The sequence below is a fragment of the Pagrus pagrus genome (genome assembly GCF_965226575.1).
Source record: "Pagrus pagrus genome assembly, chromosome: 21".
Classification (NCBI taxonomy): Eukaryota; Metazoa; Chordata; class Actinopteri; order Spariformes; family Sparidae; genus Pagrus; species Pagrus pagrus.
In genome coordinates this window covers 15446446-15464147 of record NC_140208.1, presented here as the reverse complement: position 1 = coordinate 15464147, position 17702 = coordinate 15446446, and the positions used below count along the sequence as shown (strand labels likewise).

Below are 17702 nucleotides of genomic sequence, written 5' to 3'. Positions count from 1 at the left end.
CTTGGGGGCGTGTCTGACACCGATGCGGCTCTCGCCATTGGTGGACAGCTATCCTGGTTACCAACCAACACTGGGCACATGAGAAAACACAGAAAAACTCGCTAATTTCAAAGCTAATGGCTAACAAAGTACTATTTCACGTAGAGAGTAAGTATTTTTCTAACATTTGTTGGAACCGGAGTGAAGGGTGCAAACAAATATGAGAGCTAAAGCCAGTTTTTGTGACATTTAACGTTGGCTCGAGACGTGCTAACGCTAACTAGTTAGCTTTTCAGTTTGTTATTAGCGTCAATGCTAACTGGCTGTTTGCTAACCCAGGAGTTAATTTGTGCGATAAACCGTTAACGCACAGTGGGCTCGGGCACTGGGAGAGACAGCGTCAGCTAGCAGTGCAACACTAATATAGTCAGAAATGGTTAGCGCGTTAGCTATTAATGCCATACAAGTCAATGTAGCATCCGTTACCACACATCTGTTAACTCGGATTAACGAGGCGTCAAGCTGTTTTACATGGGTGTTAACGAAAACCTGGTTAAATTGAATAAAATAAGCGTAGGTTTGGCTTGGAAACAGCGGATATTATGTGTTTGTTCTGCTGAGTCGTCCAGCGGGTGGGGCGACATTTTACACCAACTGTATTCAAGGTAATTTAAGATCATGTCACAGGTAACCTTGGGGTTGTCATCTGTGTCTGCAGTGGCGATGATCAAAACACAACACACATCTCAATGATATTTCTCAAGGATCCTCGACCCTCTCTAAAATCTGGTAGAGGGGTTATGTGAACAGCCATCATCTGCAGCCACACGATGGATAACGAGGTAAGCAAATATCGCCTTTTTCAACGACCCATCTGCTCTGTCAGTACTTCTAACTTCACCATAATCTGTCATCTTTCTATACATGAGGCATTGTCAGGACGATCTCTGATTTTCTGGGCATTGATCGCAACATTGCATGCCATATTTTACATCAGCGCCTCAGCTGTCTCTTTGTTTCACTAACAAGTACTCTCTGTTCTTTTCTCCAAATGTATTTTCTTCTCTTCTGACACTGACAGATGCTGTAGCCTAGTTGACTTGTAGAAACTGAGTAAGGGCTTTGTGATTTCTTTGCTCGTCTTGCATGATCGTTCACACAAAATTGTATGGCATGAGGCTGTAAATGGCGTTATGTGAACAGCTGATGCTCCTTCCAAGACACACTTAATGTAGCACTGGCTGAGAATCAAGGCCAATATTTAAAGACTGAAGCAGGCACATTTTAATGAGGATGAATGGCCTTTCATATGGAGAGGATTGTAGACCCTGCTGTTGGATCCTCAATTTCAGATTTAGGTTGATCTGACAGATGTATTTTTGCAATAAAATATCTTGTCAATTTGGCTTTTGAACAAATGATCACTTGTTATCACTCTCCAGTTACATGACGTGTTAAGTGATCATCACAGATTTGTGACATGTATTGTTAATGCAAGATTCTTTATGTATTATCCAGGGACACATTATGGTGAGATGTAATGGCTCTTGTTTCAGTCACTTTGTTGTGCTCACACCTAATGAATACAGGGCAGGACCACCTTTTGAAGAAGAGCCTGAATCTGACAAGGCATGGTTTTATAAAAGTGCTGGAGTTATTCCACAGGGATCTCGGCCCATGCTGACTCAGTAATCTGACTCAGTTGATGCATATATTTCAGCCGTGATTTCGCTATTCTGCTACTCCATCTCAAAATTTAAAGTCTACAGGCGTTTAGGGTTAACTAGATATTGTCATGATCCTGAAAACCTGATGAGTTAAATGCTGTATGATTATAAACTGCTCACAGATGGATGCTCCTGCACTCCCAACAGTTTTAAGATTAGCAAAAATGTGAAAGTGATAATAATTTCTTATTATGGCCCCAATGTGTTCCCATCACACCTTTAACCTCAGGATGACACCGACTGAATGTTTTCTTCACATTGCATGTGCTGTATTGATGCTTTGTTTACTCAACACCAGAGGAGCAAGCTGTTTGCATACATTTTGTGATGTACAGAATAAAGTGGATATTGATTGTCACCCGTGAATGTGAATACCCGTGCAACAATGAGCTGTATTGTGACAGTCTGTTTTTCTTAAACAGCTGATGTATGCTTTTCTGACTCTGCATCGTGTGTGTTCGTGTCTGTGTGTGTCCGTGTGTATACTCATGCTCGTGTTCTTGAAGGAGAGTAAGACGTGCCAAGGAGAGAAGCTTGCCTCTGCTGTGGATGACACTCTGGATGAATATTTAATCGCCCTCCAGCACAAAAACAGGTGAAGTGTGAGCACAGGCTGCTGGGGGAGAGACAGATTGGATTTCACAGAGGAGGTGCACAACTCCTCCATGACTTTCAGTGCTGCCTAATAGGAGCACTGATTGGTTCCTTGCTTTGAGATGCACAGGATTAGTTTGTGAAATGTGGGAAAGCAGGAAGCTGCTGTGACAGACAGCTTGCCCTATGTTTATTCATAATTGTCAAGGTTATCACCGGTTTTCTTTGCTCCTCAGGATCCTAAAGCGCCTTAAAGTCAAAGACCCCAGGGAGATTGAGTTGGAGCAGCTTGAGCAAGGTTTCTCCATTTATCTCAACGGAGCCAATGCTGAAGCCAGTCGGAAGCCGCCAAAGAGGTCCAACCACAAGTCTGTAACCTCCTCACCTGCTTGGAGGCCCGCACGTACAGCAGGTATGCAGCTGCTGGACCAAAATAGACCTACAGACACTCCCTCTTATATAAGATCTCATAATTTTTTAAACATCTGTATTGTGCAAGAGGAAATATAAGTCATTTTTACATTGAAATTGAAGGCGGCAGCTCATATGCCATTCTTGTTGCTCCTGTCATTCCCTGAACCATATGGAACACCAGCTAATAGCCACCACTCCTCAGCTTGTAGTTGGCATGGCATGATCCCACGCCCAGTCTCAGTGAATAAACGATAGTGACAGTTGTAGCTGGCAGCCAGTTTTTTCCCTCTTCCTCTATGCGCTGGACCATCTGCGTAAGTGACTGTACGTTCCGTCTCCTCTGAGGCAGTAGTCTGCTGCAAGCTGCTCATGTTCCCATCTGTGCTCTTACTCATCTGCAGATGTCTGTAGAAGCGCCCACCAGCTAACTGAAGATAGCCCTAATCTGGAGCAGGCTCACAGGAAGAGGAGCCACACTGCCCCAGGAAAGGTCCAGAGGAAAGAATGGGTGCAGGTAGAGGCTGCTAATTGGTTAATATTCAAATCTTTAATTGTAGTGCATCAAAAATAAATATTTTCCAATGCAAGTGCACGTTTATATGTTCCTCTCTTTTCATGTTTACAGGATTCTGTCAGAATTCGAACAGAGGAAGGACTAAGTTTGCTGATCTGCCCAGAAAAGCGCTACTCTGAGGATTTTGAGCCCTATGAAAGCGTAGACATGGAGGTAGAGTGAAGACATGACAATGCCTACTAAGCCTGTGTGTGTGGGTGTTTTTTTCCAGGGGAGGGGCTATGTGTCAGATGCAGCTGTCTGTGCTACTTAGCATCTCTCCATCTCTGCCATTTCCCCTTCACCCAATCACCTTGTTGCATCCAGAGCTCCAGCCCGCGCTCGCCTCGAAGTCCCTGCTCCCAGAGGGACACCTCCAAGGTGTCGCGCTCCTTCAGCTCCAGGCCTGAGAGCCAAGGGGGCCAAGCAAATCAGGAACACAGCGAGAAGGTTCTTCTCAACCTTGAGGAAGTGAAGGTGAGCAGAAGAAGAAATATGTACACCGTTTCATTTCATCTTGTCATGGTGGCATGAGATGTTGTGAGTCGTCGAAATTTGATTTATGCTCCTGGGTGTAAATTTATGACGGTTTTCAGTGTTAGTCACCTAAATCAAGGGAATACTTAAACTGTCAGCATGCATTTGTGCGCCTGTGAGTGCTTACACTGATGACTGTGTTCACGGATGCATACGTAAACGCTGACATTTGTAAACTAGGTCCTGCGTCGGAGCCTGGAGGTTAGCATGCGGCGGAGCAGCCGTGGTTCAGCGGGGGAGGAGTCGGATGAGGAGTGGGTGGAGGAGCAGATTGAGAGGGACGAGAGTACTGAGAGTCTGGACGAACTGGGGCTGCCTCTCTCTTCCTCCAAGTCCTCCTCCAACCCCCGGCCAAGCGGAACGCACAGCCATCTGGACTCAGCAAACCTCATTGTCCTGGACTTTGGACCCTCACTGAAAGGTATGCTTTAGTGTCCACTTTCATATGTAAATTTAGTATTGATTTTTAGGGTGAGTCTTAATTGTCCAGAGTGATTCCATCTCCCTCATCCCTAACCCTGCTTCATCAGCAATGACCTATACAGATGGAGAATAGGCGAGTACATTAGCAGTCTGTGCACAGTTCAAGTGGTATACTAGCCAGCCTCTGGGATGCAGAAGGACATTGGTCCTTTTGTGCCAACCATCTCCCAATATCACATCATATTTTTGTAATCCGAAAATTTTCCTCACCTTTATCTATTATTCCAGGTCGTAAGATTGAACGGTCACTGTCTGCAAAAAGGAAAGAATCCATTGACACCTTTATACCTACCAAGCCTATGTTGGTGAAGAGCAAAACATTAGATAGACCACCTTCCAAAGAGAGCTGGGATGGGCAGAGTAAGTCTTATAACATTTTTTAAAATTGCTAAACTGAGATTTATGATAAACAATCTATGAAATTTATAGTATGCAGAATACAAGTGGCAGCTTCGCCATTTTGATAGAAACCTCTTAATACAGGCCCTTTTTAGAAATGTTTCAGAAAGATCTATTGGAAAGCATGGTGCATGCCTGTTGTTTTAAAGACCTGTGCTTCTTGCCTTAGGGCCGAGGAGTCGAGTGGAGAGGCCCCTGTCAGCCGCCAGAAAGGCTTCTCTTGAGGAGCGGGACTCAGAGGAGATGGCATGCAGGGTGCGCCAGGCCATCCAGAGAGAAAACGACCCTGTGCAGAGTCCTGAGCTCTTCAGCCGTAACACGGTCAGCCTGCCCCACACTGTGCACGTCCCACCTCTCCTCAACTTAAACCACCACTTCTTAAAAACATCCAGTTAACTAGCACTGTAATAAATATTTCTAGTGGCTGTGTGTGGCTTGTTTCCCTCTCGTGTGATCCAAACATTCCCTGTAACTCCACCTCTAGCTTTTGTCAGATGACAGACATTCAACGCTTCAGTCAAAAACCTCTATAGAAGCTCAAATGTTAAATAAAATGACAGTAGTACCAGTTCTCTCCACCTATGACACTACACGTGTCCTTTATGTGCTCTTGATTTTAATACAGTGTGCTGGATTTGGCTTACATATAAACTCTGCCCCTAAAGCTTATGTCTCTCTGACTCTTTAATTTTGCTTCCTTTTTATCCAGGGCAGGGGACACCAGATGATGAATGGCTTAGTGCGCCACAACAGCCACGACAAGGATGAAAACAGTGTCACTTTGGCCATGCAGAGAATCACCCTCATGGGCCCTGGGTATGCTGACTGAATATGGCTCTTAAACACACACCTGGTAATCCTGTACATCCTGCAGTGTCAGTGTAAACGTGATATTGTTTTATAGAAACTAATACTAACAAAGATATATGGTGTACACCCTATGACCTTGAGGAATTATTTATTAGTGTTGCTGTGCTCAGCAATCACTCCCTGCTAATAGGATGAAGGTCAGGGACACTAGACAAAGCAGCAGAGCTGAGGGTGTCATCCTTCTGTTCAGGCAACAACAGAAACTGCTGAAAGCCTTGGAGAAACTGGAAGCAGGACCCAGCTACGACATCACTCAGTCTGTCAAAACAGACCATGGCAAGCAGCCGGTGAGTCAGTAACACGTCTAGTGGTTCAGATGGTGTGATTGAGACAGAAGCACACCGAAGCACTCGTGAATGTTTTGTGTTGTCGTTGCAGAGAAGGCACTCCTCAGCAGAGGTCACCCCTGCATTGTATGTTACCATGGAGATCCTGTCAAACTGGGGGAACGCGTTGCAGGTCGGGCTGACTGAGTTGCAGTTTTTCTGCCTTAGAAACAAGAGACTATACGTGTCACCTCACGACTTAGACATCAGGAACGCAGACTACCCCGGGAATCTGGGGGCACTTGTCAGCGGAAAGGTGAAGGTGAGTCAATGCGGCCCGTCTCAGCATTCTGTTTGAATGATTACAGCAACGCAAATCTGAACGTAGACATCATAAATTAGTAACAGTGCGTGTATAACCTGCATTTTTATTGAAACCTGTTAGTATTTTTCCATTTTCATCATATTTTCTTTGGATAAAATTGGAAGTGCAATGGGCCTTTCTCACAGCAAACATTTTAACCTGTCTCAACGGCCGATCACACCAAGACTCGTCAGTAAAAACACGTCATCCAGCAAAACTATTGTTGCCCGACGCCCCTTTCCAAGGTGTTTTTAAAAGCGGCCACGCCTGCAGTGACAGACCTGGGTGTCATTAGGGCCTTGGCAGGAAAAGTTCTGGTGTAGATAAAGACGTTAATTATAAATCTGTTCTATTTAATTGTCCCGGTAAGCCATGACGTTAAACAAGAGTGCTCAATAACAGGATCATGAAGCTTGAACACCTAAATAGGATGCAGCTATTATTAATGTTATTAATCCCAATCGTCTGTTGTGTAAAAGGCCTATTATTTTACACACAAGTTTAAGGTGGTTCTCAGCATTTCTGAATCAATCTCACTATTTCCATAGACAAAGTATTTGCTGATTTCATCTGTTATCTTTGGTTGACAGACCACCAAAGAGCGTCACATGTGGACGTGCCCGTTCCACCCTCCCGTCCAGCTCTACTTCATCATTAGGAACACGGAGCGCTCCTCGGATTTTGGAATATCTCGCATCAAAATCTGGAACTACAACAGAAGCCTCAATGTAATTTTTTTTTCATTATGTGCCATCACAGTTTATAAGAAGTTAAATTGTAAGATCACATATTTTGATTTATTCCTCTCTCCAGTTCAGAGATTATTTATGTAGCCGTCCGTAGCACTACAGTAGAGTTCGTAGATCCAACATGCTTGTGTGTTGTCAGTGTAATACGGGAGGACTGTATTGGAGTGATTATGTCGGGGGTGTGGCTCTCTTTTAGCAGTGGCTGGCTGAGCTGCCAGTCAGACTGTCCAAATGTGGAACAGCGAGAGATTAGCCCCGGAGGATTAGTGTTAGGGGAAACGTGGGCTTCTGCCTCTCCACCTCACTGCTGCTCATTGAGGGGGCACAAGACCCCGTTGTATCTCTTTTTATGTTACTACACTTATCTAGAATCACTTGATGTCTTGAGCCTGGAAGGTAAGGAGCTGTTGGTGGGAGAAATGTTCTGGTTTAATCTAGGTATAAAGTGGTTTACTGTGTGGCCGATCGAGCAGATTTGAGTTGGGCTTTAGCCATTTCTACATGGCAGCCATGTCTTGGCGTCTGTGAGAGTGCTAATTACTGCTAGCTTGGAGAGCACTTACTGTGCATGAAAGAAATAGATGAATCATTAAAGTTTTAACTTTTTTAGACTTTATGTATTTGCTGCTTGTGTTGCTTTGAATTTGAATAATTATGCACTCAAAATATTGTTCAGTATTCAAAGACATAATATGAAATGCTTAATATTTTCCTGTGTTTCTATTTAATACCACGTGACGCCTTATATCTCAAATTAAATGTGTAGAATTATTTTGTGTAGATGTCAGATATTAAAATCTCAAATAATGTGCAAACTGTATGGATGCAACTAACGATTATTTTCATTCATCGATTTATGAAACAATTATTTTCTAACTTAATTATTTTGTCTATAAAACATTGAAAAAGTGTGAAAAAGTGACGTCTTCAAATTGCTTTTTTTGTCTGAAACCCAAACTCTTCATTTACTGTCATAAATAATGATGAAAAGCAGCCAATACTCACATTTAAGAAGCTGGAACCAGCAAATGTTTGATATTTTAAAAATAATTGAAACAATTATTCTATTATCAAAATAGTTGACAACTTATCTTCCACCGATCGACCAACCAGCTCATCGACTAATTGTTGTAGCTTTAGCAAACTGTTGAACATGGTTGTATATTGATTTAAACAGGAACTCTGTTTGTTTTTGTAGGACCTTGACATCGGTGCACGCCATATAAAGCTGTACCTTAACAGCACATTGGTTTTTGAGGGTGAGCTGGCGAAGGGCTGTGGCAACCAGGTCTTTGACTACAGCACCACGATCGACCTCCAAGATTTCCAGGTGTCAGACTCCGTGTTCTCCAGTCCCGTGTCATCAGGACACAATTTGCGAGGTGCTAGCCCCCAGCGCCATGAGGACAGGAAAAGTGTGGAGCGACACCACAGTTCGAATCAGCAGCCATTAGATGCAGCAGGCCAGGCCATGATGGAAATGCAGGAGAAATCCCATACACTGCTCCCACCCATCACACCTTCATCCTCTGCTCGTCGCTCCTCCACACAAAGAAACTCTTTTGATCTGTCAGCCTCTGAAGAGCCTCTCTCTCTCAGACAGCAGGTGGAGCAGCCGGCGCCCATGGAACAGACAGTCACCACCCAGCCGTCCTCCTCACGGGTGGCCCCCCAGTGGCTGCAGCCCCTCAACAGAGGCGCTCCAGAGGGCTGCGAGGCCAGCAGAGAGAGGCCCCGCTGGCTGGTGCCTCAGCACTCCGCAGAGCCCAAATCTCCGACAGCCTCCTCCTCCTCAATGCTCCCGGAGCTGCCGTGCAACCCGGGCCGAGTTTGTAGGGGGGTGGAGAGGACGGTGAATGGGAGTCAATGGAAAGCAAACTCTCTGGATATGAGCTGCGACCTGCTGGAGGAGCTCGGTGAGCCAAAGACAGACAGGCCCGTCAGCGGACGCAGGAGCTCGTTCAGAAACACTGCAGTCACCAGCAGGCAGACAGAGGAGCAGCACCTCAGAGCTGCTGTGCTCTCAAATACAGGTAGGAAAGATTACTACCTCCCATCTTTAAAGTTATGATACCACCATTCATTTATCCTTTATTTGTGCAGGAAGACCTTATAATTTATGATAACTTATTTGAGATTCTTTGATTTAAAAAAAGATGTGTGTCCCGTCTGTGATGCCATTAGAATGTAAGCTTAAATTGATTCCTGTATGTTTTCCTTTTGTTGCTGATTAAGTTTTGTCATCATCAAAAATATACCCTTTGATTTTTGATGGGAATCGTCATTTCTACAGATGTTTTTGTGAACTTAAATGCGATTGTGGAAAGGGGGAGATGTCACCGCATAAAGCTGATCGCCTCTTCTGTTATAATCCCTCAATCTCCCCGACTACAGATAAATAAACAACATGATTTAAGAGGCTGTACTTTGAAATGTAAATCCCAGGGATACTGTGGAAGGGAATCTTTAGTTGAAATGGGTCAATTGATGAAATGTATAACTAGACTAGTTTTTTTTTCTTGTATGTCATGTGTGATGCTAAATGTAAAGGCAGTTTACACTCATAAAAGTATTATCTTTTTTCCTGTGAATTGCTAGTATTAATAGATCATCTTTGTGTATTCTCCAGAGGAGCCATTGTCACTGGTGAGCAGCAGCAGGAGGCAGTGCACCTCTCTGTCCCAGCTGCACAGCCAACAGGACGACACCCTCATGGAGTCCTGGGACTCCCTCACAAAGTTCAACCAATGCCAACGTGGACGCATCTCCAACATGGGCTTCGAAGGCGACATTTTTGATGAGTTCCTCCAGCGGCAGGGCCGCGGTCCACCCACAGTCCCAGTCAACTCCACCACAGCACCCAGAAGCCCACTTTCTTCCTTGAGCACGCAGGGAGGGGCACTGTGTGAAGGCCCTGATGATGATCCATCCATGGAGCGGGAGGAGGAGTTTGAGATCCCGGTGCTGCCCCAGGGCCAAAGACTGGTCATCAACATCCTGTCCACCTGGGGAGACCGCCACTATGTGGGCCTCAACGGCCTGGAGGTGTTCAGCTCCAGCGGAGAGCCCCTACAACCTGCTCACATCCGTGCTGACCCCCCAGACATCAACATTCTCCCTGCATACGGCAAGGATCCACGTGTGGTCACCAACTTGATTGATGGCGCCAATCGTACCCAGGATGACATGCATCTTTGGTTAGCACCCTTTACCCCTGGCCGTAGCCACACCATCTTCCTGGACTTCGGAGCCCCCTACCAGGTGGCCATGATCCGAGTGTGGAACTACAACAAGTCGCGCATTCACTCCTTCCGAGGGGTGAAGGAGGTGGAGATGCTGCTGGATGGGAGGTGCATCTTCAGGGGCGAGATTGCCAAAGCCTCTGGGACCCTGTCTGGAGGTAGCTGAACAGAACAACCTCACACATTTTGACTCCTTTGTGTGTTACCTTTGATACATTTTATTCCTTTTTTCTCAATCTGCTGTCACTTCAGGGCTGGATCAATTTGGTGATACTATCCTGTTCACTACTGACGATGAGATCCTGGAGGCTATGTCTCGCTACGACGAAACCTTCCTCGGTGAAGGTGAGGGTCCTGAGGGCCTGGTTCACGAGGAGGAGCTGCAGAGACCACGCACCGCTGATGGAGAGGGAGAGGAAAGACCCTTCACCCAGGCCGGTTTCCGAGAGGAAGACCTCAAAGTAATTACATTCACTGGCTACCTTTATTTTTTAGAATTTATTTTAAAGTCCTTTTACTTACCTAGAAAGCCTTACGCAATCTAGCACCTTCATATATCAGCAACTGTCTCTAATTTTATGTCCCATCAAGAACTCTCAGATCTTCCTCTGCCTTTCTGACCAAAGTTTATCCATTCATGTCTATAAAAAAACTTGTTCTTTAAATAGTTTTGTTATTCTGGGGATCAAAAATCTTCATCTGAAGTTTGAATCTGAGGTTTTTCTGTAAATAGGTTTTTAATAAATAATGAATATAGCAACGCCTGATCAACCCAGATCATTTTCAGGCTTAAATTAAAACTACTTCAGCTTCAAAGAATGGATATGGTCACGTATAATAGTGTCCTCGTTCATCCCTAGTTATTTGCACGCCATCAACAGGACAGGGTAAAGCAATTATAGTTTTAATGTGTTCATGTGTTGTTCTAGCTGAAACTCCATCTCAACCCCACTGTGAGCCAGTCTGAAGAGAACATGGAGCTCATTCCTGGGATGTACACTGGAAAGTGTGAGTAGACCATCAGCATCCTCTCCTCGCATGTTCAGTTCTATTTTTTGCTGTTTGGATTCTTAAAATAAGTGACTCCTTCCACTCTGACAGGCCTTAGACTAGAGCTGGTGATGACGTGGGGGGACTCCCACTACATGGGCCTGACAGGAATGGAGGTGGTGGGGAAGGATGGAGAGAGTTTGCCTTTAGACCTCAGTATGATGGCTGCCTCCCCCAGAGACCTCAACGACCTGCCTGAGTACGGACACGACCTGCGCACACTCGATAAGTATGTCGGACAGCATATGTGACATTTTACAGTCTTTTTTTCACCACACAAGAGTCGATGAAAAATAACCTTACTTTTTGTGAATATTCCATCTCCTTTGTATGGGTTTCCTTACTGTGCTTGCTTCCTTACTTACAGTACCCTGCTCTCAAGAAAAATATCGAATATCACAGTCCATACTTAGAACAGATCACTATTTCGTTTGGTGCAATCATCGGGGTCTGTTGTCTTTACCCAGACTTATAGATGGCAATAACATCACCACTGATGACCAGCACATGTGGCTGATCCCTTTCTCCTATGGAGAGCCGCACACCTTGAATGTGACGTTCAACAAGGCCCAGACCATCGCTGGACTCCGTATCTGGAATTACAACAAGTCCCCTGAGGACTCTTATAGAGGGGTGAGACACTTTTCTGTCACTTCAGTCCTATTAAATAATCACTGTGAACCGTTTATATAAAGCAGTAAGCTTTGAAACAATTAGGTATGATACATTTTTACATTTAACAGTAGAGGTCTATCAACAAAAACACACAAATCTCTACATCTTCGTTCCAGGTGAAGCTGATCCATGTGTTCGTGGACGATGTTGCCATCTCCCCATCGGAGGGATTTCTGATCAGGAAAGGACCAGGCAACTGTCACTTCGACTTTGCCCAGGAGCTCCTCTTCATAGACTTCCTCCAGACGCCCACTGAAAACAAGAGTGCAGAGGACTACCACAAGTAGGGGCCAGAAATTTAATTAGCACAAGCTGTTATCTCATGAGAAAGTTTGAAAACTGCATTTCCTCATTTTTGCTGTTGTCTGTTATTCAGAGGAAGCTCGAAGAGACAAGAACAGGCCAGCATGGACTATGAAGCTCCCATCATGCCTTGTGGATGTATCCTTCTGACATGGACGTGTGGACAGTTGTGTTTATTACCGCTGTGTGTGTTGTCAGTTCAAACAGGCAATATTAAGGCTGCAGCAATTCTTTAATGTTTTGTCAATCTGCCAATTCCCATTTTTAATGAAAAATGCACAACACAGTTACACAGAGCCCAATTTTTACATCTTCATATTGTTTGTCTGACCAGGATAGATTAGATTTTTTAATATTTGTAATCATTTTTGATTTTATATTCTGCCAAATGTTGATTGGGACGGTCAGCGTGAACACACATCCTGTGTGCCATCATGAATTCATGCCAAATTAAGGATCTGTTCTGGTGTTTTTAAAGATGAGGGCTGTTAGAAATCACTCCATCATTCCCTACTCCCTATTTGATAATCACAACAATGAGCACAGTAAATTTGGATTTCTGAAGCAGAAGGTAGATGAAGTGTACTCTATTGTAAATAGGGAGTGACTTCGTCCACAGCCCAGGTCTGATGTGCACTGTACATGTTGTTTATTCCTTGACCTTCATCTGTCAGTCATTTTTCAGCTGCAGCTGTTAACAACCTGGGGAGACCCGTACTACATCGGCCTCAACGGCCTCGAATTTTATGACCAGAACCACGAGAAGATCACTCTCAGCGACAACAGTATCCTTCCTTCACTAACCGAAACTCAAGCTAGAATATATCCATATAATCTTATCACTCTTGTGCAGTTCATGATTTATGTATACATTCTGATAATTCCCCCTTTTGTCTCTTATCCTGGGATATGAATATTGAAACCTTCTCTAATACCATGAGGTATTTGTAGAAATAGGCTTAGTCATTGCCAACAAAAATGTTTAAAGAGGAGACACATTAAAAGCCAAACAACCTTGAAAAGTCCTCACTGCTACACAACTGGTCCTATTTTTAGATCATATCCAGAGAGGATGCACATAGTAAATAATTGACCCAGGTGCTAAATTAGCAAAAGCTGTTGGAGGATTATTTGTAGGTGTAAATTAGCGTCTGTTCCTCAACATTATGTCCATCAGACATCGCTGCATTTCCAGACAGTGTTAATGTCCTGGAGAATGTGAGTGGTGATGTGAGGACTCCGGATAAATTAATAGATGGAGTCAGCAGCACCCACGATGGAAGGCATATGTGGTTAGCCCCGGTGCTCCCTGGACTGGTGAGGATGGGAGAGAGTGAAATTCAGTCAACACTCAGAAGAGAGTTCATTTGTTTAAGTGTACTGATTGTTTCCTTGTAGGTGAACCGCGTGTACGTCATCTTTGATCAGCCAGTGACTGTTTCCATGATCAAACTGTGGAACTACTCAAAGACACCACACAGAGGAGTGAAGGAGTTTGGGGTAAGCGTCTCTATCTGCTGTGAGCTGTTGTAGTTTTGCACTCTGACTTTAAAACTCTAATCTATTTGTGTGTGTGTTCAGCTGCTGGTGGACGACCTCCTGGTGTATAACGGCATCTTGGACAGTGTAAGCCATGTGGCACGAGGCATTCTGCCCACCTGCGACCCAGTGGTGCCCTACCACACCATCTTGTTCACAGACAACGCCTACATCGCACACCGAGAGAGGAACACTGTCATCAGGTAACTGGATTTTTAGGATGTAGACTTAAAGACAATTCAGAGTCTAAAACAGAGAAACTAATGGATTGAGAAGGTTAGATTCAACCGCAATCTCCCAAAATTGGTGAGTTGTTTTGAACAGAGATGTGCTCTTCTCCACTTCAGCCCCCGTGGCAGAAGACACCACCAACAGTGAGTAACAGAGCCCCTGAAAGCCTCGTGTCAGCACCCCCCTGTGGTCAATCCCTGTATTGAAGATTCTTCCAGTGAACTCAAATGTCCCCCAGCCATCCCACACCCTTCGTACCACATGCTTGACTTGTGATGCCTCCTCTCCTCCTTCTCTCTCCTTCGTTACCTCTCCAGACCCATCTTTGGTCTCAAGGCCTGGACCTGCTGGCTTCAAGCTTTGTTATCAGTCAGCCCTCCATTTTATGTCGTTCCTTGATCAGTTTTCCCTCAAACGCAATTAATTCACTTGTTTTTGTTGTGTTTTCATTCATTTTTTTTGCAGTAATTACGTCGAGGATCAGGATGTGAAGATGACCAATGAGAATCAGATAGTGCATCACAACAAGAAGAAGCAGACAGCTGATCCAGGTGAGTCAGGGAAACAACCAGAGGGAATCAAACATGATCACAAATTTAAAACAGAAATGTATTTTCTTCACTGGGGGAGTCTGGAATCTCTTCAAGGTTCATCTTTATCTGTACCTACAGACACCCAGAGTCTGCTAACATAAGTATGCCAAGTGTGAAGGACAGTGGGTAACCTCGTCAACGCCTAAGTTAAACGTTCTTATGAGAGGGAATCAAACATGAGCACGGATTTCTTCCACACAACTTGACATTTGTGGCTTTTTTAACACACAGCAGTTTGAAACTGTCATTCATCAGTCAGTTGGTGGGGTCTTTTCAGGGCAAAGACCCATTCTCCATCCAAGTTTTGTACAAATCCATTTAGTAGTTTTTGTGTAATCCTGCTGACAAACCAACCAACAAACAAACATAACCTCTTTGGCAAAGGTGATGAAATATGGAGTATATGGGGTGCAAGGAACAATTATTTTCATTTTAGATTAATTTGCAGTTATTTGGTTTAAAAAAAATGTCAGGAAAAGGTGAAAAACATCAATCAGTGTTTCCCAAAAGCCCAAGATGGCGTCCTCAAATGTCAAAATATTCACATTTAAGAAGCTGGAATGATTTCTTTTTCTCTTTTTAAAATGACTCAAAAACCTTTAATTGATTATAAGAATATTTGGTGATTAATTTAATAGTTGATACCTGATCGATGATTCATTGTAGCTCAGATTAAGTCCAGTTTTAATGCACTAATTTTTACCTTAATTGTTCTGCCTAATTGCAGCTCTTCGGCCTAAAACCTGCATGACTGATGGAGGGAAGCACGGAAAGAGGAGGTACTGACAGACAGGTGATGACAGACGTGGATTCAGTGCTCATACAATGAGAGCACAACATAAAGGGAGGAACCGTGGCTGACTTTTTAATACCACTTTTTGGTGGGCGACTTTTGAAAAATCTCCCCAGAGCAGAGCCACCCAGCCGCGGTCTAGACTGAAGAGGATGGAGCTTGCACAGAAAACAATGGCTTTGCACACACACACACACACACATACACACACACGATTCCACTTTATGGTTGGATTACTCCCCTTCCCCTTGCTGTGAAAACGCGCCCACCCAGATCCATGTTATCCTGAACACGTACTGTAAGGTTGCCCCGGTTGTCCCCACACGCAGTGCCAGGATAAACCTGTGAGGCTGTATTTTTATCAGCCCTATTATTGTGCCTAGTACTAAACACTATATCTGTGGCTGCTATTGTGACTTTGTGCTGCATATTTAAATGCTGCTTGTGGCTTGTAAATACTAAAAAAAAAAGAAAGTTCCAAAGCCACATGAATACACTCTCACACCAGGATGTGGCCATTGCTACATTTATTAACTACTTTTCTCTACTGATGATCTGAGACAGTCAGCTCTCCGACTGACACTCCCACCAGTGCACCAACAAGTCGTAATGCTATGCAGACACTAATTTATATCAAATAATAATTTATATCTGTTGGCTACTATATATTCAAAGCCTGATGGTTTTACAAGGGAAGGTGCTTCCAGAGAGGTTTTCACTTTTGGAAGATTTATATCGATGGCTCAAGTGGAACACTGATATGGTGGACAGAAGCTGCCAAAATACATAAATAAATGACTCAATAAATACATAAATATGCAATTAAATGCACAAAAATAAGTTAAAAAAATAAATGTAGGCATTCATTTGTGAAATGTGCCATAAATTGGTATTTGTTTTTAATTTGCTTCTCTCTTTGTTTACCTTTGTATTTATGTATGTATTTACTTACTTTCCTGTGTAATTGTCCATCTCATTTATTTATTCATTATTAAATGTATTTTTTAAATTCATATATTTGTTTATATATTATTTTCCCTTTGCATTTTTCGCCCTATTTCTTTCCAAAGTTATGTATTTCCTCATTTTCTTTTTACATTTCCTTGTGCATTTCTGCTTCTTTAGAGTACGTCATGGGGTTAACTTTTCACTTATTGATTTATCAACATCAGAATGCATTGATCAACTATTGCTCCCACAATAGATGGTCTCAAGCTCACCAGAAAATGAATTAATTAAAAAATAGTGTGGAAAATTAAATGGGGAAGTAATTATATTATTAATAGAAAGGTAAATAAATACAGAAGCAAACTAAAACAAATATTTATTTAAATCATTTTTTGAAATTCATTGATGCCTGCATTTATTTTTTAGATTTTTTGTGCATTCAATGGCATGTTTATTTATTTATTGTGTCATTTCTTTATTTTTTATGTATTTTGGCAGTTTCAGTCCTCCATACACTAAGGAGTGAAAATAACAGCACAGTAGTCAGATTTTTGTACATTTCAACTTGGATAAAATGAAAACTGAAGCTTCACACTCCACACTTGAACCTTCATATATTTGGCTTCACAAAATTAGGTCTGTATATGTTTTCTGCATAGCACCAGGTAGAAAAAAAAATGTGTCCAATCCAAGTGACCTTTTATCGAAGTTGCTAAAGAAGGTAGACTGTTTTGGGGGCAAACATTTCTTGAGCCAGTTGAGCCGTTTTAGTAATTTGGTTGGAAACAGAAAAAAAACAACAAAAAAAATACATTTGCCAGTTTAGATGTTGAGTAGATTCAGTAACAGGCAACTTCTAAATATGCAAATACTATAACTTTACCTCAAATTGAGACAAATGATCTTTAAAAAGGGATTTATCTGATTCTACCTTCACTATAATACTTAGTAGTTGGTGTCGTTCTCTTCACTCATTCAATATTTACTGTACTAACTTGTTGCATGGGAAAGTCTCTCCAGCGCTAGCTGCTGTTATCATCCTTAAATGTTAGATACTTTTGTTTGGAGGAGTTTTTACTGCTTCATCGAGCCCCAGTATATAAACTACTTCACACTCCTTACTCAGGAGTAAATGTATATGAAATGCAGTTTTATGTATTTAATTTCAGTGCGTCCGACAGCAACAATAGTCATCACTCCGTATCTCAGTCCTGCTCTGTAGGGTGGTGGCTATTATTGTGTGTGTGACATTTAGTGTTTTGAAATATTTAATTATTTTTCTAATCTTGATTAAATATGTATATTTGATGTAGGTTTATTTGAATGAATAAAAATGTTCAAAATCTGTTTGTTTACATTTGTAGTGCTTATTTTTAAGACTCTCAGCGTGAAA

At 42.9% G+C, this 17702-nt stretch overlaps 1 protein-coding gene across 3 annotated transcripts; it reads left to right on the top strand.

The window, feature by feature from the left end:
• Positions 1-13: 13 nt before the first annotated feature.
• katnip (katanin interacting protein) lies at positions 14-17654 on the top strand. Of its 3 annotated transcripts, none has more exons than XM_084341556.1 (29): positions 14-147; positions 698-821; positions 2213-2301; positions 2537-2712; positions 3116-3228; positions 3340-3441; positions 3595-3744; positions 3985-4225; positions 4516-4647; positions 4856-5007; positions 5396-5502; positions 5747-5843; positions 5935-6144; positions 6777-6914; positions 8134-8968; positions 9565-10335; positions 10430-10638; positions 11107-11185; positions 11279-11456; positions 11695-11860; positions 12019-12185; positions 12279-12343; positions 12880-12990; positions 13383-13522; positions 13604-13705; positions 13787-13947; positions 14092-14118; positions 14441-14526; positions 15296-17654. In XM_084341556.1, the coding sequence occupies exons 2-29, from the start codon at positions 810-812 to the stop codon at positions 15352-15354; spliced, it is 4875 nt and encodes a 1624-aa protein (XP_084197682.1). In that variant the 5' UTR covers positions 14-147; positions 698-809; the 3' UTR covers positions 15355-17654. The 3 variants fall into 3 exon arrangements, with proteins under 3 accessions (XP_084197682.1, XP_084197681.1, XP_084197683.1); XM_084341555.1 differs by having other exon boundaries at positions 5687-5843; XM_084341557.1 differs by lacking the exon at positions 14092-14118 and having other exon boundaries at positions 15-147.
• Positions 17655-17702: the final 48 nt, after the last annotated feature.

Excerpts from the sequence above, each read along its gene's own strand:
- katnip (XM_084341555.1), top strand. Across the intron at positions 4,648-4,855 it reads AGAGAGCTGGGATGGGCAGA|GGCCGAGGAGTCGAGTGGAG; the intron begins GTAAGTCTTATA and ends TTCTTGCCTTAG. Across the intron at positions 6,915-8,133 it reads ACTACAACAGAAGCCTCAAT|GACCTTGACATCGGTGCACG; the intron begins GTAATTTTTTTT and ends TTGTTTTTGTAG.